Here is a 26,435-nt window from a genome sequence, read left to right as displayed (position 1 = left end):
AACATGGAAGTACAGATGAAACATATAACTACTACTTACATATGGAATGCGTTGCTTTTCTGGATCTGTCGTCAGGAGACTTTCAGTGATAGGACTAAGGTTAAAAACTGGCCCCTACTGAAGTTTGTATATGACTGGGCATACATGCCCCAGGAGTCAGGAAATGATGATTTAGATGCTCTGGATGCTTTGGATTGACTTTGCTAAATTCAGCTCAAAGGGCTTTGGAGGAAATAAAATATTTTGGAAGGCTAAAAAAAATAAATCTCAGGTGCCTGTCTGGCACAATTTCAATAAGGGCCATTTCACCAGAAATTAACTGAGTCTGAGGTCTGCTTGGAAGAGTTGATCTCTTGTTCTGTGAGGTTATGTGTTTCCATCAGAGTTAATAGGAGTCTGTTACACCCATGAAGAGGAATTGATATAGGGAGTGTATGTTGTTCACTCATCTGGGGAATGAAAGACTCTTCTGAAGTCTCTGTAACCTAATTTGAATAGTATGTTCACCCTGAAATTACTGCCTTGATATGATGAACAGGTTTTTGAGCATGCTTTCCAAAGTCCATCTGAAGAGAAGAATAAAGTGCTTCTCTTTCTTCATTTTTTCTTTTTTCTTTTACCCTTTTCTTTCTTTTTCTGCTGACTTTGCCTACATAAATATGATTTTTGAGAGATTTCTTAGCAAAAACATCTGAAATACTTTGCTTTACACAGTATAAACCCCTTAGTATCTGATTAGAAAGAGATTTCCTCTGGAGTAATCTCAGCCTAAATATTTGAAGAACTGAGTACAAAGACATGAATTTGTTTTCTTGACTGAACTATTGGCTTGTTGATCTGCTGGCATTGCCTCCACACCAAGGTCCTTCCACAGCATGCGACTTGCTATAGTACACCCACAGAGCACAGCATCCTTCCAGCTAGAAAACTGATCTTTCCTCTTGCCTTTTGCTCTGTTCCTTGTGATAAGTGGTTTCCCCTCTCTTCAGTTATTTAGTAACTGAAGCTCAAATTTTGATCCTCAGAGGCACTCCCTCCAACCTGGAGATCTGCTTTCTTTGGTCTGGAGTGGTTGGTTAGAAGGCACAGACAGAGCTCATTTCCAAGCTCCTCTAAGTGTTGGTTTCTCTCTATCAAATGAACAAGACAGAACTCCTTCTCTAGGTGAATCCAGTCACAGCATTAAAGCGGGGATTTGGGATCTTGTTTTGTTTTCATTTGGACATCCTCTTTCACACAGAGGTTTCTGAGGTGCTATGAAAATCACCATAGTAGAAAATCAATCCTTTCAAGGACACTTCTACTATGAACAGCTTTCAGGGAAATGGATGACTTGGGGGTTGCATGCTGGGATCTGATGATTGTGAAGTGTTCACCATGTCATCACAATATTGCAATTTAAGCTGTGGTGAACTTTTAACTGTTGGACTATTCTGGTAGATACAGAAAATGTGTCCCACAATATTGATATGGATATGAAATGTGCTTTGGGAATTAAGAATAGTTAATGCTGCTATTAGTAGGCCCTGTAGGAGATGAATTGTTTCCTTATCATGCATGACCTCTTAAAAATGTAGAAAATTTTTGCCTGTGTTTGAGATCTCAGCATGAACAGGATAGTGTAAGACCTTGTGCACTCGCTCCTGTCTAAAGAACTGTTTTTTTTCTTGCAAACAAAACAATGTTCCTTAAAATTACTTCCCACACCAACTCCCTTCTCTAGATGTGCATTTCTTAATTTGTTTAATTCTGGGGTTATCCCAGTGGAGCTTTTTATGATTAATAGCTGATGACACTGTAAACCCAGCAGTAAGAACATTTCCTGGGCAGTATCCATGCTTCTTACAGGCTGTGTTTGACTGTTGTTAGGGTATGGACAGAGCAAGCACTAGGGAAGAGTTCACCCAGAAGAGTATCTCATTGATATGGACTCAGTGTTTGCTTTATACATCTGCTAGTTTATCTTTTCAGGGGTTTGGAGATGGATACACTTCTCTGTACAATTTTATCTGTTTTAAGCATTCACTACTGTAGTGTGAAAGACCCTTTGCTTGTAACATGAATGACTGGGAGGAGGGGAGGAAGTAAAACATGAGGATTCCATGGTATTAATGTCATTTTCATCTCAAATTTCCTGGTATAACAGCCAATAGTTAAAATCTAGTGATAGGCTGTCAGCTCTTGCACAAATCATTATAAGTTTTTCTTCTTGAATTTGCCCCCCATACCAAATACCTAGTTGGTCTTGATTTTTCAGAGCTTCTGACATTTTTGGTTCCCTCTGCTGGCAAAGGTTTTATGAAAATTGAGATTGCTTCCTTGTTCAAATGGATTTTTGGGTAGGAAAAGGGGCAAATGCTGCTGCTTCTTGTTACTGAAAAGATTTTGGTACTGTTTTTCTGTGTCTCTTCTTCAGTTAGTAGAAAAAGGGAAAAACAGCAATTTCAGCCTTTCTTGCAGTGAGACATGTTCTTGCATGTGACCAGGGCAGCAGAGCCAAGACCTCAACTTGTACGAGCAATGTATGACTGTTTACTGTGTTTATTTGTATGTATTCATCCATAAATTTAAGATATAAAATAAATAAAAATTATTGATTTAAGTATGTTTTAAATACACTCTTTCCAAAGGGCATGACAAAACAAACTGCAGCAAGTGATGATTTGGATACAACCCTGTATAAGCTCTTGAATAAATCAGTGCTATCCAAAACTAGAGACAACAAGCAGTGATATTGGTACATGCTCTGCAAAGACATGCACCAATGGACATAATGTTTGCAGCCCTCAGGGGACAAACATGTTCCTTTCTGTGATAGAGGGTGGGTTTCTCTTCTATTTGTATATAATGGGCCTTCTTTATGAATCATGTCTGAGGGCTATGAATCCAGAGGAAATAGTGGTTTAGAAGCAGGTTGGTTGTTTTGTTGAATTTTTAGAGGTTTTTCCCCAGTTGTGTGCAGCTGTGGTGGGGAGCTGAGGGAATTTTATATTGCAAACTCGTTTTCTATGGACTGTGCTCCAAGCTTTGTCAACAAGCTACAAGTAGGTTGGGTTCAGAAGCTAAAAGAACTTGCTGTGTTTTCAGACAGGCTGTTGACTTGCTGTAGACTCTTAGAAGTCTGGAGATGACTACCCAAACTTTTGCTGCAGCTTCTCGGCAGTTTTCTTTGGTTATCTGAGTATACATTTAAAAATGACCTATCCTTGTGAAAGGACAGTGTGTTAGAGGTCAATTACAGTTCTAGGAAGTCTTCCCTAGTTATACTTCAGAACTTAAATGTTTCTTAATCATGAGCCTTAAAGGGCCTTGATGTGGACATGACCTCTTGCCATGGGAATCTGGGAGACTAGAGCTAGCTATTGGCAGCTCAAAGATGGAAGGGAGGGAGGGTTCACAGTTGGCACAGGCACCACACTCCTGTGTTTCAAATGCTCTAGACCACATGGATAGATATTGCTTTGTAGATAAGAACCTCACATTTGTGCATTTTAAGGGATGTCTCTCTGCCCCTCCTTTTACTGCATTGTTTTCCACATAATGCTCTTGGCCAGAGCACCCACTGACCATGCAAGAAGGTGGCTGGTTTTAGGTAGTGTTTTCTTCTCAGACCCTCATAACTGATCACTGCCTGTGTCACTCAGAGCATCAGTTCTGTTGAATTTGATTGAAACACAGAGGAAGCCTTGTTCACTTTACTGCAATGAAACACTTGACGGCCCCAAAACCTAAAGCAGTGAGTCATGCCTCTGAAACCAGCTTTCAGTGTTGGTGTAAAGTCTCCTCCTGAAAATATTGAAGCAGCCAGAAAATATATTTTATCTGGATGTCACTTAAAAATACACACAGAAACTACCCAAAATCTTTGAGCAAAGCTCTTTCCAAATATCCATTCTTCATGAAGACACGTTAGGTTAAAAGTTCAGCAGTTTCACCAAGCTTCTGGCTTGGAGTTCAAACCTACTTGCGTAATGTTGAGGTTTCAGGGCATTGAACTCAGAGTATCCCTGGTCAGAATGTTGAAGAAAAATAAAAATGCTGGAATAAAATGCTGTATGTGACCTTTTCTTAACTTGATTTTCTACAGGGAATTTATTCTTGGTGCCAAATTGACAACTCTGCAATCTGAGTAGTTTAAAAAGTAGGTATGTAGAATCAATGACATTTTCACCCTGTCTGTGCCTCGACCTATGGGAGCCATTTCTGAGATGGAGTGAACATAAAAACCCCGAGACCCGTTCCCTTTGTGAATGCATCTAGTGCCTGTTTGTTTCATTAGTGGATCACTGAAGAAGGCTTTTAACCATTGTCCACGTCAGTGGCTTTTCAGTCTGTGGAATGGAACTGAGAGCCACCATTTTCATTAGGTACAGGTTTGCAGGGGCACGTAGAAGCGCACTGTGCCTTTAGCTGGGGCACTGAGCAGGAAGGTGGCAGCTCTGCAGCCTGGAACCTGGCTTTTCCAGGTGGCATCGATGAACACCAGTTTTGAAGAGATTCAGTGCCATCCACAAAAACCAGGTGAAAATCCAGATGGTCTCTGTGTTGAGTTTTCCCCCAGTTATATCCATTTGCTATAAAGACTGAATTGCTTTTTGCATTGTGTGACATTTAGGGAAATTTTACCAGTGTAGGTATTGATTTACTTGTCAATAGTGAAGTCAGCACTGGTACACCTGCATCTGTGGTTAGTTTCCAGTGGTTGTAATCAAGGCATATTTCTACTGAAGTTGAGTTTTCAAGTCCCATAGTGGCCCTGATCAGAGTGTTAGAATGCAAATCAATTTTATAATGCTATGATGATATCAGATAACAGATGAAATTTTGTTCTGCTAATTGTCTAAATAAGAAAGCAATGTTTCACATGGAAATAAGGAGTTCGGGGGAATGTTATTGGACCTTTACTATTTGTTTGTTTTTCTTGGAGCATGCTGGCAGTTCTTACAGAGTATTTCTCTCTCAGCAGAGGCACTCTAATGCCCTCAGCTGCTTATTTTGTCTGGAAAATTCAAGCACCCAGGATAACAATGACAACAACGGCAACATTTTGACTCCCAAATCCCTTGGCAAAATAGTTACATCATGTCTGGAAATAATTGGGCAATGACAGAATGGAAAAGTTACAATGACTCAAACAAGACAGGGACGCTCTTAGTAATGGGGTTTTGTGTGTTCATTCTTCTGAGCATGGCAGTAGTGTTACTGGGAAACTCTGGGTTGACTTCCTTTGTAACTAAACCCCACTCTTTCCAATAGAAATATTGGAGAGATTTTAAGTTCCTAGATCAAGCTTTAGTACTAATCTAAAGTGCTTTACTAGTATTCCTGATCTTACAGAATAGAGGATAGAATGGGACACCTTGTTTTGCGGATCACTCAATCCTTGGCTTCTTTAATGATCAAAAGTGTTGCTATGGGTTATGAATGTTCCATCCTTGGGACCTGCTCTTATTAGATAGAGCTGATAGACATTACTGATTAGACTGATTAGTCAGTGTCATACAATGACTTTAAAGGCATTTCATACCATAAGACCTGTAAAAGGTACAGGAATTCATCTTACTGTAGAGGAAAATAGTCATCTTCTGCATTGAAGCTGAAGAAGTGATGTGCTGCTTCTGGCTGTCAGTGTGTGTGTCTGCTTAACTGATGTCATCATGATCTATTTAATCTTCAGTCTATGATTTCTTATTTTGAATAAAAGCTTCATCTTGCACTCCAAGTGCCACAGCACTTCTTTTTTTTGTGAAATTGCATCACTGTGTTGTACCCATCACCAAAAGAAAGTAAAGAAAATTGAGAGTCTGACTTGGGCTCTGCTTTCTAGGTCTGTAGCTTCTGGAAGAGGAAGTTGAGACACACTGTTGAGTAGCATAGATACAAACTAGAATTATAGCCTTGGCCTGAATTCGTGGCCCTAGAATTACTGTATAATTTTGTCAAGCATTAAAAATAATATTTTTAGGATCTGAATTATTTCAAAAGTAAAATCTGTGAATTGTAGAGAGTGTTTAAAAATACTTGTTGCTTCATGGTCTTAGTCAGAATTGGGTCTTGGGGTGCTATCTGTGGGGTTTGTGGGATTTTTTTCCCTATTTTTTTTTAATACAGTGTATTTCCCATTGACTCCACAGCAATTTGATGAACAGGGACATTATAAACCAACTCATCTAGTGAAGATAATGCTGTGGTAGGGGAAATCACTGCATAAATTCCATTATTTCATAAAGAATAAATTTATCCATGCTAGATTAGTGGACACTGCTAAATGCTGTCTCTACAGCAGCATCATTACTGGGAGGGTGAGCCTGTTTTGGCCTGGCCAGCTTCCAGCCAGGTGATTACCTTTATGCAGGCCTACTGCTTTTATTTCTGTTTGTTCACAGTCTATTTGACACTGTAAAATAACTGGTTTATGCAGAAGAGTAAGACCCTACACTGGAGAACCTGCAACCTCAGTGCCACAGCTAGGACAATAAAGTAAAATACAACCAAAATAAAACATATATGAAGTGTGATGCAGGCTTTGCAGCTTGTGTCATGCAGTAGGTGTCTCTTTAGAAGTATTTTTATCTTCAATATCTGCTTTGAAAAAAAAACCAAGGTTTTTTAGTGTGAGCATAGGAAGTGGCTAAGTGGCTACAGGAAGCCAATTTAGTTCTAACAGTTGTCATGAAAAAAATGAGGATATTGTAAGGAAACTGTGAAATAGTAGAGAATAAAACTAAAACTGGTAGAAAAGAAAGAAAGGGAGAACTAAGACTACAAAGGAGCAGCTTTTTTTCTTACTAGAAGGGGATGTGTAATCTTTGGTTAGGTATATGAATGCAGCAAATGTGGTTCATGGTGAAGGAGACAGGAAAATTCATCTTGGTAGCAGTGACTTTCTGACTGAGAAGGAAATGGAGGGTATGTGTAAATGTTACTGACACTGCAGTGCTGCAACACCAGAGACCTTGGAAGTAATATGGGGAGGGGTAAGGAGAGAAGGACAGGACTCCACACTGCTTCATGCAAACCAGCAAGGTGATTATATTTTTAGGCAGTATGCAATCCTGTTCGTTCCACCACCATGGCGGTATGAATTGCTAGCAAGCATGGCTCAGTGAGGAATTGATAAATTAGGATGCAAATCTGAAGTACAATCAGACACTGAGGAGATGAAGGGCATACTTGTCCTGGATAAACAGTTAGGCTGTGAGTTTTGCTTGTTTTGTTTGCAGTCTAAGCTGTGGTGGTCATATCGCCATTCAGAAATGTTAAAGATGCATAGATTTGCTTGTATATAAATGAGATGCAAGAATATAATTAAGACTTAGCATTTGGTGCCTGGGAGAACAGATTAGTTTTGACTGTGCACATTTTTGTATGAAGTCATAGTTATAGGAAACTATGACACAGTGACAGTACCTTTGCAAAAATAAAATAACTTCTTAGCAGGTAAAAAAATGAATGGGTTGTTTGGTCAGCTCTGTTAAGCATAGAAAATTATTAACCTGTACTTCATTAAAAGTGAGAAAAAAGGTGTAAACAAATACTTAGTTATTACTAACCAGATTCATGATACTGACTTTCACTGCTTTGTTGCTGTCTTTACTTTGTGTTTTGAATCTTGCCTGTTCTTTTAAAATAGTTTCCCTATGAATACAACATGGATAGATTCATGATTAGGAGGAACACAAAGAGCCTGCAGGTATATTTTTTCCTGCTTTTTCTTGTTTCACTGTTGGTTTTGTTTGTTTATTTTTCTGTAGAGTTATTTTTCCCTCATTGGGTGAAGGCAGAGTAAGTGTTGCAAATAGTATTTCAGAAGAGTAGATTCTTACCGTTCTTTAGCTTTCTTTTTTTGTTGTTGTTGTGTGTTGATAAGTTGGTATAAGGTGAGACATAGTGGATTTGTGGGTATTAACAGACTAACATTAGTGGTCATTAGTCACCCAGCACATCCTGAGCATCCTTAAAGTATTAAAAATAAAGAGATTTTTTGATAGACACGTTGCAGTAAGTAGGTTCATGGATATAGTTACACCTGACAGCCTTCAAATAGTCGTTGCTTTTTCTCTTATCTCAGGACATATTTCTGAGGCAAATAAATGAATAAACATGAAATAAATAAATAAATAGATAAATATAAAAGAGGAGAAAATCCTTAGGTCTCTAGAATACTTTGAAATTATCAACCATCTCAGTTTTAATGGAAAGGTATGTAAAACAAATGAGCGGTGAGTTTCTGGACTGTCTTGCAAAGTTCTCATAAGCACCAAGAGCTCTGCACTCTTGTTTCAATGTGTTGGGAGAAGGAAAATCCGTGAACTGGCTTCAAAATGCACAGCTTTATTTGAACAGCCCTCTCTCCTGTGGTGGCAACTTAAGTGTGGACCATGGCTGATTGGGATTGAGTAGCCATTGCTGCACAGGACCCTGCTCTTTTCCAGATCACATCCAGTAATCTGTTGATTTGCTTTGGGTCCAATGCCTTCCTGTCCAGCATAGCAAGCAGGTGTCCATGGATCTTCAGGGAGCTTCCCTGAAAAATAAGGTTTTAACTTTGTGGATTTTAAGTGGTCAGGGCTTTTTGTTGCTATTTTGTGCCCTGGAGACCAGGAGGCTCCTTAGTAGGGTTACAAATCCAAACCAAAGGAGTTGGGTTATTATTACACGTGCAACAAATGGATTGCTTGTCTGCTTCCTTTCCCCATCCCCCCTGCTGCAATTGCCATATAGTCCATCTGACATCTGTCACATTACATGTGACATCCATGGAAAATTCCCATGGTAATTAAATCATGCCATGAAGCTCATAATTTCACCATCTGTGTACTGAAGAAGCAATATGGTCCAGGGAACTGAGCATGGCATCAGTAGGAAGCTCTTTCCCTTTATCCAGTGTCTACATGCAGGCAGTTTTGAGCATGGTGCTTATTTCCTCCATTTCATCATCAATAAGTGATGATCTAGGGAGCTCTTTTAATACCAGGAACTTCTCATGGTTTATTACTGAATAGTTGAATAATTTGGAGTTTTAACTTGGATTTAGGGGTTGTGGGTGAGTTGGTTTGTGTTCTAAACAACTCTGACTTCAGATTTCTTTCTACATCAGTGATCACACCTTACATGTATATGTTTTATCTTGCCACAGACAAAGATAGATAAATTACAGGGAAATAGAAAGTTTAAACTTTCTTTCTTTCGTTCACATAAGCTAGTGTGGGCAGTGATTCTTCATCATATGTTTAGTCCCATGCTCCCCACTCAGGTGAGAGCTATGGCTACATCCACTGGCATCATGGGTCTGTTGACGATCAGTAGAGATACATCTCTGAAAGTGTTTACCATTAATGCTTCCTTATGTTGTGAACTATTTCTGCATGACTGTGTGTTTTTAGTTACCCACTGAATTCTCTTTCTTTCCTTTTTCCAAAGGCAGTGATACAAAAGTAATTTTCTCTGTTTTAGTTACAGTTATGCTCTGGCTGTTAAGTGTGTTGAAGGACAGAACAGTGAGATAAAATCTACAATAATCAGCTGTCTTGCACAGGAGAGCTGCTGGCAGAGCAGTTGTTTTAGGTGTCTTACTTTTAGTGGAACATTGCTTATTTAGCATATGTTGACATGAAAATTAAAATCTCTGAGAAGAGAATGAAGAGAAGAGTGAGGCTTATGAAGCAATTCAGAAAGCAATTGAAAGAGGATCCTCATGTGCAGTTAGCATGGATCTGATCCCATGTGGCTAAAACTTCTGATAAGGGTTGGAAAAATTGCATTAGTTAAATGATGTTTGAGCACTGGGCCAAATGGTTGAGAAATAAACACGTACACCCTGTCAGAGGAAGAGGACGTTGTTATAAATAGGCCTTGGGCAGAGTTCCAGGCTGTGATTCCTGACCTGAGCCGAACCACAGATGGGGCTGGGAAGCAGGAGAGGGATTGCTGTGAGGAACGGGTGTGTGGTTAGCTGCTGAAATGACAGCAACTTGTTTGTGTTGTGCAAAAGGGCAAAACAGTAGAACTGAGAAGAGCTGTGGGAGGGAGTTATGTGTAATAGTGGGATTCTCTCCAGAGAGAGATTTCCTATTGATTCTCACTGGGGATGTATATATATATAGAAATATGTAATTGCACGTGTTTCATTTTTCCTTGCCTGAAGTTGAGAGGCAATAGAACTGTTATTAGAAGAAACCCCCCCACTTCTTACTTTCATAAATTTTTATGTCAGCTTTGCTGTCAATTGCCACTCAGAAAAATGGAAGTTGCTCTTTTCTTCATTTTCTTTATCTCCCACCCTCCTCATTCTTTGGAAACGCATTTTTCCCAGATTTGATTCTCGAGAAAGGAAAGGCAAAAAAGAGGGAAAGGAAAGGAGAAGTTTATTACCTTGGAGGTAATTAGAAAATGTTTATTTTTTTGATCCCCAACAAAAATAAAAAAGTTTTAATCAGTTATTAAATAGCATCAATGGTGCAACTTACAGGATTCTGAAGGACATCTACTTTACTGGCAGGATTAATTTAGAAAGACAGTGCTCCAACTTAGAAATTTCTTTCATTCATTCCTTCAGTGATTTGATTCTAAAATGCCTGTGCTGGATTCCTCTGTAGCAGTCCTCAATTGTTCGTATTTTGAAAGCATCTGGACACCTCACCTATCCACAAAATTGCAGTGGGAAAGCAATGCACAAGTGTTATTTTACCCCTCTATGTTAGTATGAATTTCATGCCAGCTGCTATAGATGCACCTGGACAATGCCAGTGTTAAGAGTATGAGTTGTGCAATGGAATGATGCTTTGCAAAAGTGAGCTTGTTGTCCATGTGAGCTCTGCATACTTTTGCAGGGTAGTAAAAATTTTAGTAGCTTGAGTTTCACAAGTGTGGATCCCAAGGAACTGCAGATTCTGTAAAAAAATCACAGTAACAAACATCAGCTTGGGTATTTCTCAGCATTATGGATGAGGAAGGCCTGGAGACTGACAACCTCTAAGATGAACCTGCTTAAGACGAAAGCCGAGTAATGAAATTCCCAGAGAATGATCCTTTGATGGTTGGTGTGGAAGCCTTTAGACAGTGGGCCAGAGCTTGGTTGCAACTGAATTGATGCAAGTGTAGTTGTATTGCATGTAAATCAAGTTTGTCTCATTGAATTCAGCTCCTTCCAAAAGAGAGTTTTGTCAAACTAATTGGTTTTAATCTCAGTCATGACCAGGTTGCCATAAAAGACATTGCACTTGGAATAATAATACTTGAGAAGATGGTCTGTAGTGTACAAGTTTAATTTCTGAGGCTCTATTGTGAAATCTTTTAGCAGCTGAATCTCTCAAGTGTCCACTATTGAGAGGAAACACAAATTGCCATGCACATCATTGTGATAGATTTGAGGGCATTTTGGTTTTGCTGACTGAAGCTGTGTCAATGACCAGTTCAGTTTTAAGTTGACCTTTGGCATCTCCTAGTGAGAGCCCAATGTTTTTATGAATGGGCTTTTGAAGCCAGCAACATCCTGCTCTAGTGAATCCTGCTGGGACATAACACCCCTTGCAGAGCTGGCATGGAGAGCAAAGCAAAGTGGGCATGCCAGAAGACAGTACTTTTTACCAGCCTGCTTTTCTTTCAGCTGCCTGAGAGTTGCAGCTGATGCCCCTCCAATGCATAAGAAAATGTGCAGGATAAATTAATCCCAGCATAGAGTAGGCAGGTGATTCCTGCCAAGCACATAGTTCCATAAGGGTAGAGGTTTGGATGGTTTGGATGTTTTTTTGGCTGTTGTTTGTTACTTAGGTGTTGGTTTTTTTTTTTTTTTTTTTTTTAAGCAAGCATGCCAGTTTCTGCACAAAACATCCCTGGAGAGCTGGCTGTGCTCTGTATGTTAAGTCCCACTATGCAACTGCTGTCCCGAAGGTGCTTTTCCTTGCACAGCTACTCAGTCTCTATGAAAGCTCAAAGCAGCCTTGTTCTGGCAAGCAAACAGACCAAAGCATTGTAGGGCAGGTTAGGGCAGCAGCTGCTCTGATGACAAAGCTCAGCTGTGTTGTTGCTGATACAGCATCCAGCATCCTGTGGTTTGGTTCACCTGCCACCTCCCTCCTGCTCCCCTGCCCTGTGCCCAGGGAGACCAGCTTCACAACAAGCTTTAATTATTTACTCTCTAAGGATATGGCTTATTCTGCAGATTAAGTGAAAAAGTGAAGTCCTTAAAAATGTAACACAAATAAGCCCCTGAGCTGTCAAACAACAAGTCCCTTAAAAGGGCAAAATATGTGGCTCTCTGTGCACTGCACAGATCCCTCCTTTCAAACTGCTGGCAGGGGACTTCCTGTTTGGATGGGCTGCTCACAAACGGTGTTGTGTGGTAGTGAAATCAGTTACTTCCCAGCTTCTCCTTCAGCCTCCCTTTCTACGCCTGATACTAAAGCCCCTCGAGACAGATTCTGTCAAGATGGGATCTGGCAGCTGAAATGTAAATCTAAAGACATGCATTAGCACTGTGCTGTTTCTTCCCTGAATACATAAAGCAGCCCAAACTAACATGTGTTTGGAAATGGGATGGATAAAAAGGTCCTGCAGTGATAGTCCTGGCTGTGAAGGAATAAGTGAATGTTTGGTGGTCTGGCTCTGCATTGGTGGAAGATTGATGCCTGCTTCATTTTTTCATTGTTCATTTTATTTTGATCAAATGGGATACTTCTGGAAGATTCTTCCATGTGTTGTGGGTAAATTCTCCCATACATGCTTTTTTCCTTCTGATAGTTTCTTTCCTTTATTGTAGTAGTGAGAAAAAGGCCAATATCAGCATTCCGTGGTAGCATTCAGCCTTGGCTACTGAGCATTGCTGACAAATCTACCTGCTGGGAAATTCCACACTGAGTTGGTAGAATCTTTTTTTCAGAAAAACTGGGAGAAGCAATTCTACACTGCCTTGGAAGAACATGTTAATACCATATGAAGGCCTAGTTACCTTATCTTGCTTGAGTATTTATTTTGTTCTTTTGGATACCAGCTCCTTCTGTCCTCTTCCATCTGTTAGTCCAGTGACAGCCATTGTAACTGCACAGAGCTGCATAGATTCAACTGTCTTTTGTATCATCTAATGTCTGTTGGTTTTGTTTTGTTTTTTTTTCCTACAGAACATGATTAGAAGATAGCACCTTACACCATGATCATGGCCCCCCGGAAGAGGAATCGTCATGCCTTGGGGTTTCTTTGTTGTTTTGGAGGCAGCGACCTCCCTGAAATCAACCTCAAGGACAATAATCCCCTCCAATTCCTTGAGTTTTCTGTCCCAATTCCACCAGCAGAAGAGCTCAATGCCAGATTCGCCGAACTTGTGGTATGTTTCTGCTGACAGATTGATATATTGATGAGGTGGATGGACTTTTCCCTTTAAAGGAGTAATAAGAGGATTTAAGGGATTTATCAGAGAGCTTCTGTTGAAGCTTTTAGAAAAACCTTTTCATTCTTTTATGTGTAGTTACTTGGTAGGAGAAGGGTGGCAAGCAACAAGATGGATGATCGTGGCACTGGGTAGAAGTACAACAAAATGTTTAAATGTGTTTATTTATTCTCATAGCGACTATGTAGGATTGGGCATATTAGAAGGAACCTCTCAAGTTCTCTGGAGAGAGCTGACAGTTAATTTCTTGTTTACAGCTTTGGGATGAAATCTGCTGTATAGTGTAATGAAGTGGAAAATCTTAGGGTTTGCAGATCTGTAAAGTGAGGGCTATTTGGTTTTGTTGATGAGGAGCATTCTGCTGGTGAGGTATAAGAATCAGGTGACCATGCTAATTATGTTTCATCACACAGTTGCCTTTGAACCATGAAATGGTGCTGTTGCAGCAACAGCCATAAACAGGAAGAGAAGGAATTATTTCAGATGAACTTTGTTGTTTTCTGTTGTGGTAAATGTTGCAGACTCCAGGAGCCAGACACTTGCTTTTCATGCCTGGCATCAAATGACTTCACTGTCTTTGTCTTCTTGTTCAGCCGGAATGCAAAACACAGGCAGAGGTCATAGGGCTGGGTTGTTTTGCAAACTGTGTCGTAAAGGTGATGCCCATTTGATGCAGCTGATTAGGTTTCTCATTACCATTCTGAGACTGGAGCTTATGTAAAGTGAGATATCTGTAAGTGTGTATATGCCTGAGGAGTGACACTGAGGTGAGGAACAGAACAGAAAATACTGGATCTCAGCATTAGAGAAATTTGCCAGTAGTCTTCCTACGTTACACTTGTAACATTAGCCCAATAAATTCTGTCCATGACCATAGCTTTGAAATTCTATAACAATGAAAAGAGCTGTGACATTTGCATATGCAACTGGAGGTTAGTATATGGGCAACTATAGTCTGTCATATCAAATATAGGGACAGCTGTTCTTTGTCAGACCAGTGGTCTGACAACCTAGCCCAGGCTTCAGGTTCAAGATGGGGTCCAAAGCAAATGGCTAGGGAAAAATACAAGGTGTTGGAGACTATAAGGTGTGGCCATAGGGTGGTCTTTTCCAGGATACTCTCGAACCCTCTAGCAGTTTTCAGCTCAAGGACTTCCTCAGTCAGAAGTCGCCTTCTGTGTACATAGTAAATTGGTATGGATTTCTTTTCCATTCACTTTACGCTTCCCCAGTACCCATTAGGATTTTCAGTATTCTGTGGCAGTGACTTAGAAATGAGTCAGTAGGATTTGCAGCTGTTTCAGGAAGAATAATGTGTTCAGCAGAAGAGTCTATTTGCGTTGAAATAATTTGCAAATGGAGAATCTCCTCTTATGGAAATATTTCACAAAATTCTGGTCTATATTTAGGTCAGTTTTCTTTTTACGTGAGACTACTTGAGTCCCTCTTAGAAAATGCAGCTGACTGTGGAGAATTCCTGGTGGTGACAGGTATCTCTCAAGAGTAAGAGTGTAACCTGTAATCTGCTTTGCTGACAATTTATTTCTGGATGCTGCTTAACGGTTCGTTTTCACATGCAAAGCTCAAACTGCTGTATCAAAGTTCAGCTCTCTCCAGTAGCAGGATCCACTGAAGCATTCAATCTAGCCTTGCTGAAGATATCACCAACAGATGTGCTTTGCTCCTGAACTTGGCTTGCTAAACCTTGAACTTGTTTACCTTTGGGTCATAGTGAAAGACCTGCTTGAGTGTATCAGTTTTATGAGGAGTTTGAGAGTTTGTGGTGGTATTAATGATGCTTTTAACTTCTGGTTTTATGTCTGGCAAATACTGGTGTTCCATGTGCTTGCTTGTGGCAAAACAGCTTACAGCTGCCTTATGGAAGTCTATTAAAAAATATAATTTATAATGTTTCTGCTGCAAAATTTAATGACAAGTATATGTGATGATCTGTAAAAATTTTTGGCCCCAGTAGTTTGAGAGTTTTGGTTTTTGCTATAACTTATTAAATGTGCTGACAGCTTGTAACTGGCATATGCATTTCAAACAAATGAAGCCATTGAAATGAAAACAGATCATATTCAGTTCTTGTATTTAACGATAGCACCCCAGCCATTGTTGCATGAGAAGTGAGATGGGAAAGAAAAGTGCTATTTTTCAGAAGGGTAATGGTGTACATCACACATTTAATGAAGCAGCCAGATAGGATAGCAGTGATGTCCATAGGAGTTCCTGATTAGACAGGTAACATGAGAGCAGTTGAGGGCTCTATGTGTGAGAGAACCTGGGCTGGAAACTGGGCTGGCAAAATGCAGACTTTGCCTAGAAGGGCTAGTTTGTCCACAGGCCTGGATTAATGCATGTTCTATGAGACACTAAAATAAACCAGGCTACATCTGTATTGACAGCTCAGATGAGATTTTAATTGGATTAGAAAGATCCAGTCTGTAAATGCGGCAGGGTAAATCAGCGACCTGGAAGTGCCTGAGAGAGCTCTGTGCTGTGTGCTCACTCCCTGCTGCTTATCCGTGAGGGTCTAGCCGGGGTGCACTTGTACTATATAAAAACCAGATTTGAGTGTAAAGCCTTTTGACCCAAATCCCCAAGTGAAATGATGACACCAACATCATCTGAGATGTGTAGTGAGAAGAGCATTTGTGTTAGCTCCCTGAAGCAGGCCCAGGGGGTATAGCATCATCTTGCCATCTGCTCTGCAAAGGGTATAATGAAACATTGGTGTGGTTGAATGAATTTTTAAAAGCCTTATTTTTTCACTTGTTGCAGTTAAAATCTGGGACATTTTTCCCATGGAAGAGTTAATGACAAGAAAAGATGAGTGTAGCTGTGCTGGAGAAGTCTCCCTTGTGATGAATTTTCTAATCCAGTAAATATTCAGTATGTTTTCACCTCCCTTTCTGAGGAAAACTGGCATTTTGAGGATCAGGAGCATGTCTTCTGCTGTTGTTGTGCTACTTAATAGTACCCTGAAAAGTGAATTTGGAGATGTCCATTTTTCAAGGGGAAGACCTATTCCAAGCTTTCAAACTTGCTTGTGTAGCCTCCAGACTGAGGCAGATATAAGTGTGTGAGCTGCTCTGTTTGGGAGATGTACCCAGACCATCCAGCTATGTAACAGCACCTGCCTGACTGGACTCTGACCGAAGCAGTGACTGTGAGATGATAAGGTGATGCTGACTTCAGCTGAAACAGCTGCTCTTGTTACCACTCAACCAGAAAAACAATTCTAGGCTTATGTGTTACTTGAAGCTGGAGCCTGTGTTTATGCCTGTTCTGATTAATTAGAAAATTAAAACAGAAATAGTTACTCCTGATAGGCCCTAAATTCTGACTTGATTTATTGTGCTGGGAACATGTGCATAGAATAGGTCTGAATGAAGATGATGGCTTATGGTGATTTGAAATGATTTGGTTTGGGCTAAGACAGGAGATGATTTACCAGCTCTCAGGCCATCTGCTGGCAGTGACTGCCTTGGGATGCATGCAGTGATAGCAGTACAGGTAAGTTCTTATCAAAGTCTAGATGCACAAAATACAAAGCAAGCAAAAATATTTATGACCACAAGTTTTGTCCTCCAAAGGCTGCTTTTGTGAAAGAGGACCGAACAGCTAGCTTTAGCATATTCCCTTCAATGAACAAGCAGAGAGGGAAGCTCTAGGCAGCAGGGTGTGTGGACTGGTCCTGTACCTTGCATATTGTAAAACTGGCCCTAGCTAGCCATCGAGGCTGATGTGATCAGCATCACTTCTGTTGCCATACTGCCATATAGTGGTAAAGTATTACTGCAGATGGTGGTCTGTTGGTGGGCTCCAAAATGGTTTTGTGCCTGCTGGCAAGAATATCTGTGCTAGACACATGTTTTCCCTTCAACAGGAGCTACAGAATGATCTGGAAGAACTATTCTAAGGCAAAGGAAGTAAGTTTTTTTCATGGAACAGCTTCTCAGTGTCCTTGTTCATATTTGTTAGCAGTAGTGTATTGTTGTCACGGTGGATTCTGATACTTTCTCCTCATTGTTAGAATCCTGGACTATTCTAGATGGTTAAAGGTGGTGTGCTGCTTGACACTAAAGATTTTGCCATCTAGATCTTTTATAGCAGCAGCCCGATCCCAGATTCTAACTCAGACTGTACCAAGAAGGGTGACTTAAATGGTAGCAATTCAGAAAAAACAAAAACATATTGAAGAATGCTAGCACAGAGGAAAGAGCAGTGTGAAAAGCTTGTGCTTTTGTTGTTTCTGTTTAGTTAGTGACTGTGACATGGTCATGGTATTTGAGAAGGTGGAGTGCAAAATTCTTTATTTTAAGATGCAAGGTCCTTGGGGCAGAAATGGAATTGTCTTTTGAGTTTACATTTTCAAAGTTGATAGTATCGTTATATCCTTGAAACTTGAATGAGTTCCTTCAGCACATGAGATTCTTATACTGGGGAAGATTTGAGAAATGCTTACTGCTATACTTTTGTGGTCTTATCTGCCCTTGAAGCATTCTCGCATTTAGCTCAGGTGGAATATTAGACTGGAATTCCCTGTCGTGGTTTCTCTTACATTGCATTTGAATCCACTTCATTTTCAGTTTGTGACTTTTTTTCCTCCTTCTTTTTTTTTTTTTTTATAATTTTTTTTCTCTGAGTCCCTAAGGAAGGAGTTTTGTTGACTTTCTGGGTGCTTTTTGTTCATATTGATATTTACCCTCTTCACAGACTTTTCCAGAACAAAACTTCATAGGTATTTTTGGCATAAATTCTGAAGGTACATTATTTACTGTTGAAGAGCAGTATAAATACTTAGGAAGTCTCTATATTTGAAAAAATTAGGATTATCCACCACCTGTTTTGGCTTGCCTCTAAACTTCTTCTCATCCATTGAATTGCTGAGAGAGGTAGGTTGCTGCTCAGGTGAGGCAGCCTACACTCTTCTCTCTCCCCCTCTCTAGATCTAGTGTTTTGATCCTATCCAAAACCCCCAGATTTTGTAGAGAAGATGGATATGGAACAGCTATATATTCCTGAACAATAAGACCACTGAAATCAAACCCATACTTTCCCTGTAATATTGTCTGAGTGCAATCAAATGAAGATGGAAGCAAGTGCTGAATAAAGGCCTCTGTCCTTCCCTCAGCCCATTCTGGGAACCATGATTGAAACTGTGACCTTGGTTTCTGTCTGCAGTGCCCTGCAACAGTGACCACAAGAACATGGAAGTATGTCCCTTCTTGACACAGCTCTAAATTCAGCTCTTAGTCTTTCATCTCATCACCTCTGAGTTCATTATGTGAAATATAATGCCTAAGCATCAAAGTTGGCTCACCTTCTGAATTAAAGATGAACTAGCCAAGGTATCTAGCTGGAAAAAATGGCAGTGAATAAATCCCTTCCTAAGTTAATCAGTGACTTCATCTTTGTCTGAAACAGAACCATGGAAGTAGGCTGATGTTTGCTCCTGTTCTGTTTATTATGGTGCTCTCTTGATTTCTCAACACACCAGGCTAGTATTTGTAAGCACTTTAGTTCCGGAATGCTGAAAGGAGTTGATTAGTGTTCTCTGAGTACATGAGCCATCCACGTAGTGTATCTGTGCTAATTCTCTCAGCACAGAGGCAAAGGAACATTGGGGTCATTATATTAGCATTAGATTAAATGATCAGTAGCATAAAGTTTGGGAAAATTCTGATCTTTGCTTTCTCTGTGAAATCTCTTCACATCTTTTCTTTCTCTGCCTTAAAAGAGAGAAAAACTCTGATTATTGTCTTGTTTCCCACAGAAGAGAAAGATGAGAAAAGAAAGGAAAGGGGTTTTATATTGAAAGAAAGGTAAAGCATGGAAGCATATGGGAATTTTTATTTATTTATTTCGTCAAAGGAAGCAAAGCAATTTCTGAGCAAGGCATAAGTTTGGCACACACTGGATAACATACCTTCAGCAGCTACAGGGAGATGAGATCCAAACCTAAATAACTGTAGAGGTGGTTTCCACGGCAAACAGCTGACTTCGAAGTAGCAAGCTCCCTTCATGCCTAGTTCTCCCTTGCAGAACATTTAGTGTAATGGATACAACATAAAGCTCAGATGAAAACTAGGCTTCACCACATTGAATAAGCACTCCCATATATCACCAGTCCCACTCAAGCTTGCCGAGTCCTAGCTGTGGCAGTGTTTGTGAGGCCCATTTTTTGGCTCTGCAGCCTGAAAGAGTATTTATGTGGTAAAAAAACCAAGAAATGCTTCCACTGTGATCTTTCATGTGAATATAGACAATATATGTCAATGTATGTAGGAACAAGAGGGCATCAGGTCTGTTTCTGTGTGTTTGCTGCTGGGCTTGAAGAAAAAAGTTCCCTATTTCTCCTCCAGCTCTCTCGTAATATTTCTGGGAAGCATAGATGCAGAGTTACCTATTCTGTCTCAGTATGGAGCAACACCTTTCCAGAAAAGTATCTTCCATGTGTGAAGCTTATTTAAGTCCTTTGTTTCTCATTGAAAAATTGTGACTTAGAAAGACCTGCATGATAGCTCCTTGCTTCAACCCCCAAACACTTGTCATGTGCATTGATAACCGCATTTACTCTCATTTAAGTTCATGCATGTTACCAAGGTCTAAGTGTTTAGTTTCAAATTATTAGTCTTTTAAGTTATTCTGTCCTAATGCTGGATTCATTTGAATACAGGGATTTACTTTCTGTGTCACTTGCCCTGCATGTAATTCATAGTTTCAGGCTATGCCTCTGACTGGCCTGCAGCTTTGAGCTGTTGCTAAATGCAAATTTCTGTGCAACCATAATTTAAAAGTCCCTCTATTGTGTTTTTCACATAAGAGGAAGTTATTTAATTCCCTCTTCCCATCCCTCATCCCTTCTGTGCTTCTCTGTAATTAATTAATCTACCTAATCTGTCAGGAAGTGTAATGCCAAACACAATTGACAGCTGGAGAGGTCCTTAATTTCTATTTGTATTTATGAGCTCTGACTTCAGCAAACTAGGAGGCTTTGCTGGCCTTGGCTCAGTGGAGACTCCCCACCTCAGTTATTACTTCCTTTCTTGCACTTAATGAGGATGAACCAGTGGAGGTTGTAAGAAAATGCTGCTGGTGAGACCAAGGCAGAAGTTTCCTGAAAAGAGGCTCATATCCAGGAAGAAGCCTTGGCATTGCCCTCTGAGCAGAAGATGCTGTCTCTGAAAGTAGAAAAAGTCCAAAACTTTGAGGTTGCGAATCACTTTCTTCACTGATGGTGGGCAGCCCACAAAGACATCCCTTTCTTTTGGCTTAGTTTATAGTTGGCAGATCAATATTTTTCACACACTCAGATGCAATTTCTTCTATTATAATAATGGCAAAAGAACTGATTGGTTTAAAATTTCTGAAGCAAAGGTTACTGAGGCTCAGGAGGTAAAAGCTCTTCATGGTATCAAAGTCTGGCTAGTTATGCACAAAATTCCTTTATGTCCAGCATAGTCCAAGATGGAACATACTCAGGATTCCTCTTTTCTTTTTAATTTTTCCATACAGGGGATATGTTTCTTCTTTTCTTCCTGCTCTACAGAGAGGTTTTCATAATGCTGGTTCTGCTTTATATGTGTCTCATATGCAAGACATGTGCACGTCTCTGATTTTAATGCACTATAAAGAAGCTTTCTGTAGTTGAATTCAAGTTCAAATCCATAAGAGGTACTGCATTTTAGGCTTTGTGGCAGAGACAGCTTCCCCTTTCAGGTGCTCACCTATGCCTGAATTCCTGTGGTAGGGACAGGCTTATGGCCCTGAGTGCAGCACCAGCTACGCTGTCACTTTAGGCTCCCTTCCAGCAGGTGCAGCTGGTTGGCAGCTCCCAGCTCCCTGACCAGCTGTGTAAGAAGCAGCAGTCACTATGCAAATGTGTGAGACACAGCTGCTGGGAGAGGAGCAGGAGATGGGAGCCAGGTCTCACTCTGTGTCTGAAAATCAATAGAGCTGTGTAAACAAATGTAAATCCAAACCTGGTCTTATGTGTGAGATTTTGGGTGTGAAGAAGCTGGGGCTGTCACCAAAGTACGTGTGCAGTTTTAAGGATTTTGTACAGGCATACACTGAGTTTTAGATCTTGTTGCATTACTACAAGGCTTATGGACAGATGAACACAGTGTAAACCAGTTCAGTTTCACTTAAGACAGTAGCTGAATTACATCATTTTCCATGGACTGAAATTTGGCCTGTGTAGTATTTTTTGTGTCTGTGGTGGTTGTTGGCTTCTGAATATCCCAAGAAGAGCATACTGACTGCCTTTCTGAAAAGTGGGAAGGGTCATGGTCAGAATACTTGAAGGGAGTGTCTGAGTGTGTTCTGAGAATTATTTACTTACAATAGACATGAAATGCCTGAGGAAGCTCTCACAGGACTACATATTTTTAACAGGGCAGTGCTGTTGTTTCATGGGAACATGCAGGGAAATGCATGTAGTACATGTAGGGCAAAAGAGCAGAAGTACTGGATTTTGGGACTGCAATAGATATGTAGCTTGGGATACAGAAGGAAGGGGAAAGAACAGATCTACCACTAGAGGATGGAAGTGCTAAGTTGTCAATCTTATGTCTTCCCTCTATTGAATGCTCAAGAGCTGTCATGATATCCTAACCCTGAAATCATAGATAGGGTAGATATACTTAATGTGCAGAAATCTTGTGGCCATGTGTTTCTAACACCTTTATCACCTGATTTGCTAATACTATCATGTTTTGGCATAGATGCAAGTGTTAGGCAGCATAATATAAAAAGAAAAAGGAAAAAAAAACCCATAAAACTCTACTCTGGCCTTTTTCCTTAGTAAGGCATAATTAATATTTGAATGGTTTTTGTGTTCCACTGTGGCTATAACAAAGTGTCAGCAACTTTCTGGATTGAGCCTGAAGGCTGCTGAAGTTGATAAAACACTGAGATGATATTGATAGTAGGAGTCATACATGCTAGCTGGAAGGATCAAATTAGCTTATCTCTATTTCAGCTTTCTGGGGCTTTTCCAGCTATACTTGGATGGATACAGAATAGACGATTTTCTACCCTCCTCCTAATATTGCACCAGCATTCTCATATATTTCCTGCCACTTTGCCTGCTGACTTAGAGAGTGGGCTCTCTTCAGTAGAAATAGCATAAACAGCAGCAGTACAGGGATGTCCTCTTGCCCCAACATTTTGGAATAGCTTCTCTGAGTATGATTCCTGCCCTTCTGCAGGTTCTATCTTTCAATTCTCTTTATTTAGTGTCTTATGTTTTTCAGAGTTCTATTTGATGGCTTAGAAATCTATTATTAAGACCTCATCCCTCACCTTCTGGAGACAATATTTGAATCTAGATTTGGTCAGCTAAGGAAAGGTGAGAGTTGTTATAAAACAGATAAGACAGATAATATGGGATGAGAAAGTGCCAGCCAGAAATGCATCTGCAAGAAATGACAAGAGGAAAGTACCATGTCTTGCAAAGACCTTGTTGACCAGATTGTAACTGGACAGGAGATTGTGATAAGAAGGAAAAGTGTCTTCCACAGTATTGAAGAAAAAGACACAACAAATGAAGTAGCTGTGGTGCTGAAGGGAGAGTGAAGACCGATTACAAAGATGGAGATGATATGGAAAGAATGCTAGGCCAAGATGATCTTTTGGCTGTGCTTTTGGAGTGATGAACAGTGATCAAGGGAGGTTGAATGACAGATGTCTATTTCTTCTGCAGCTTATGGAGGAATGGCCAAATCTGACATACTGTAGGAGGCATGTTTTGATACTTAGCCTGATGTCAGCAAGAAAGGGGAAGCCAGATCCCTCTGTCAATGAAGACCTTATAAATTTGTAATAATTTGTAATAATTCCTCACCTGAAGCTGGGGAAGCAGTGAAATTTTCCAGTGAAGAGAAAAGGTTGAGAAACAGAATGGGATGTGTCTTGCCCGATAGTAGTTATCTTTAGAGAGGTAGACTGTAGCTGGGGTTTTAGAGGAGCTGTTAACAAAATAAGATAATTGAATGGAGAGCATGATAACAATCATGAAGTATCATCTTTTTAATATGTTGACTAAGATTAGTTTCTGTAGTTGCTCACCTAGTAACAATTTATATCAGATATAATCATGGCTCCGATAGTACATCATACAGCCTGAGGGAAAGTGGGGGAAAAGGGTTTGTAATTATGTCATGTCTCTGTGCCTTTCTGAAGGTGGATTCTATCTTCAAACAGTACTCAAGTTTGTTTATCATTTAGGGGATCTGTTGAGGTGATTTGGGATTGCTCTTCCATTGTTGGAGGAAAATGGCCTCTTTGCCTGGTGTGCAAGACTCCAAGGTGGAGAGCACAAGGTGCTACAGGTGAGGTGGATGGAGTAGCACCTTTTTTAGGGCACAAGGTTTTCAGGTCAGCAGTTTCCTGGCACCTTGCTCCACACGAGGAAAGTAGAAGCTTTTGGTGTCACTCAATACAGCAGAGGTCCTTCTGTTCATCCTTCAGCACCAGGTGGGAGCAGCACATGGAAAGCGAGTGCCAGAAGGTGCTTTGTCTGTCACTCATCACACCAGACTGCCACTGCTGTTTTGATGTTTTTTATTCTTAGGCAGTACAGACAGATACCTCCCACCTGGCACTGTAGCAGCACTGCCCCAGAGCTTTTAACATTAGGTACCTTGTTGTCTGTAAGCTTGATGGGAGGAAAACCTTTCAAGGACATTGCATTTTCTTAGCTACCTCTGCAAATTTACTGCAACTAAGTTCATGTATTTGTGAGCATTTTTTTTTCCCCTGTGTGAAGCAGGGAATAGTAATGCTTCTTAGGGTAGTTTTAATGCATAATTGTAGCCAGATTGGAAAGGTGCTGAAAAGATGAAGCATGTGTAGATTATAGGCAGCACAGGAGTCTTCCAATGGCAAATTTATTGGATTGAAGAACTTGGGGGCAAATCTCTATTACTGCCTCCTGTCATAGACATTGCCCTGCTGTTATCTACTTGTTCTTTTTGTAGGGAGAATCTGATGCAAGAATCTACTGCCTTCCTGTAGACCCAGTGGTGTATGCAAAAAGGCCCTCGTTGACATTTATATATTTTATGCACTTTTACATTAAAAACACTTCAGGGCGTCTTTTAATTTTGCAGTTTCCCATCATTTGTTGACCACATAAAGGAAAGGAAAGACTGCCCACACTTAACAATCTTTGGAAAAGGTTAGCAGCATGCACAACAGTGTTATGCAATAGTTTACTAGGTGGAGGCTTGAAGAATAACTTCTCCAAAGGAAATTACAAGGGGAAAGCAGATTGCAGTTTCGCAGTTTGGAAGGTGTCCAGGGAGATCCCTGAGTCATGGAAAATCCATTGGGATTGCTTTAGTGGCTGTGTTTCAGCATTACATCTTGAATAGAAAGGAACAGCTGCACAAGTTTTGTTGCTTGGTGTGAAGCTGTTGGCTTATACATTAATGATGTGGAAGAACTTTAGATTACAAATGCTTAACCAGATACTAAATGCAATTATGATTTGTTGTTAGGAGACAATGCAAGGCACATGCTCATTCTTCTCTTACTCTTTTTGCTGCAATTTGTGAAAATTTCTCATAATTTCTTTAGTGGAAATATAGAGAGAAAAGCATCTTAGGTGGTGTTTTCTTAAGCCCAGTGATGTCAGTGCAGTAGTTTCTGTTCTGCTTATCAGAATACTTGAGCAATGAGACAGGACAGGGTGTGTGTGAATAACCAAATATACTGTCATACCTTCAATTCACTGTTTGACTATGGAAATACTCTGGTTATGTGAGGGAAGAGAATTGTGGAATTTCCCTCCTCTTCCCTCTTCAACCCAGAGGAGATAACAGAAGCCTTATATGTGGATGATATTCTTGCTGGTCTGGATGGATTAGTAGTAAATACAGATCATCTTTATTTATTGAAGTAAAAGTTAACAATTAATGAAAAGGAGACTGATAAACTTTTCAATCTATTCTATGTTGGAAATCCATGCCACAGATTATAGAGCCAGCTCCTGTTAAAGGTGGTTAAGCTCAGAGGTTTAGTCTGTTACAATTTAAAAGAGGTTATTTAATTAATATTTTCCACTGGTGTAAATCCAGAGTAAGTCCACTCAATTTAATGGAGTTTGGGGCATTCTGATTTCTGGTTTGCACTACCAAATTTGGAATAATAACTCAGAAGGCAAGCGAACAACTAAACTAGCTTCTGATTTTGCTTTTGTCTGTGTAAAGCTGAACTTCTGCCAGAAAATGATGTTGATTTAGTGGAGCTCCTGTGAGTTTATCCTGTGTATAAGTTTGAGCATGTGCTTCTAAGCTGCACAAATCTCAACAAGATGTTAATTTTGCTCATTAAATTCTTAACCAGCGTCTCAGTTCCTCCTGCCCTTTTACGTAATATTTTATCAGAGATTTAAAGGTCAGCCAAGCTCTGACTTACCCTTGTTTTCCTCTATAGGGGCATATGGCAAATAGGATGCACACAAGAGGATAAAGCTGTGAGGGGAGGAGTAGGTGGCACTGACGCCCCTGGAAATTCAGGCTGCCTTTGGCAGAGCAGCAGCAGCAATCCCCAGCCCACATTTTGAAGGTTGAGCCAGCAGGGCTGTGTTTGGGCAGGAAGCGATCAGAGAGGTGTGTGCCTGTGTACTTTGGCACAGTCTAGACTGTGAATTGCTCCAGCCTAGGAACCTCCTCTGAACTCATTAGTATTAAAACAGAACAGAGGGGACTTTGTAGGGAGGGAGAGGGTGTGGAAGCCGGAAAGGTAGCAGTTTAGATGGCAGTTTCCTAATAACCTTTCCCACATCTACCTTTCCATACAGGGTCTCAGCTAGAGGACCTTGGCATGAAAAACAAACCCTGGCACGGGGAGAGGGAAGGGAGGGAGGAAATGAGGGGAGGGAAAGGAAATAAGGGGTGGAAAATGGGCACTGTGCTGAAACAGCAGATTTTATTTTTATTTAGTGTTATAGATGCTGATGCTGGAAGCTCTGTTTGAGAGAGGTATTTGGTACCGAATATATAAATCAGAATGTAGAGGTAAATTTGGCACTTGA

General features: G+C 40.3%; 1 protein-coding gene across 4 annotated transcripts in view; it reads left to right on the top strand.

Moving 5' to 3' along the window:
- The window catches only part of DAAM2 (dishevelled associated activator of morphogenesis 2), a 202,322-nt gene that overhangs the window by 68,833 nt on the left and 107,054 nt on the right, over nucleotides 1–26,435 (top strand). For all 4 annotated transcript variants that reach the window (XM_036380209.1, XM_054514303.1, XM_036380208.1 and 1 more), the window contains one exon: nucleotides 13,119–13,321. In XM_036380209.1, the coding sequence (XP_036236102.1) occupies nucleotides 13,148–13,321 (174 nt within the window). In that variant the 5' untranslated portion in view covers nucleotides 13,119–13,147. The remainder of the gene's footprint in view (nucleotides 1–13,118; nucleotides 13,322–26,435) is intronic.

The sequence above is a fragment of the Molothrus ater genome, chromosome 3 (assembly GCF_012460135.2).
Source record: "Molothrus ater isolate BHLD 08-10-18 breed brown headed cowbird chromosome 3, BPBGC_Mater_1.1, whole genome shotgun sequence".
NCBI classification, from domain to species: Eukaryota; Metazoa; Chordata; class Aves; order Passeriformes; family Icteridae; genus Molothrus; species Molothrus ater.
This window is presented reverse-complemented; position numbering and strand designations above follow the sequence as displayed.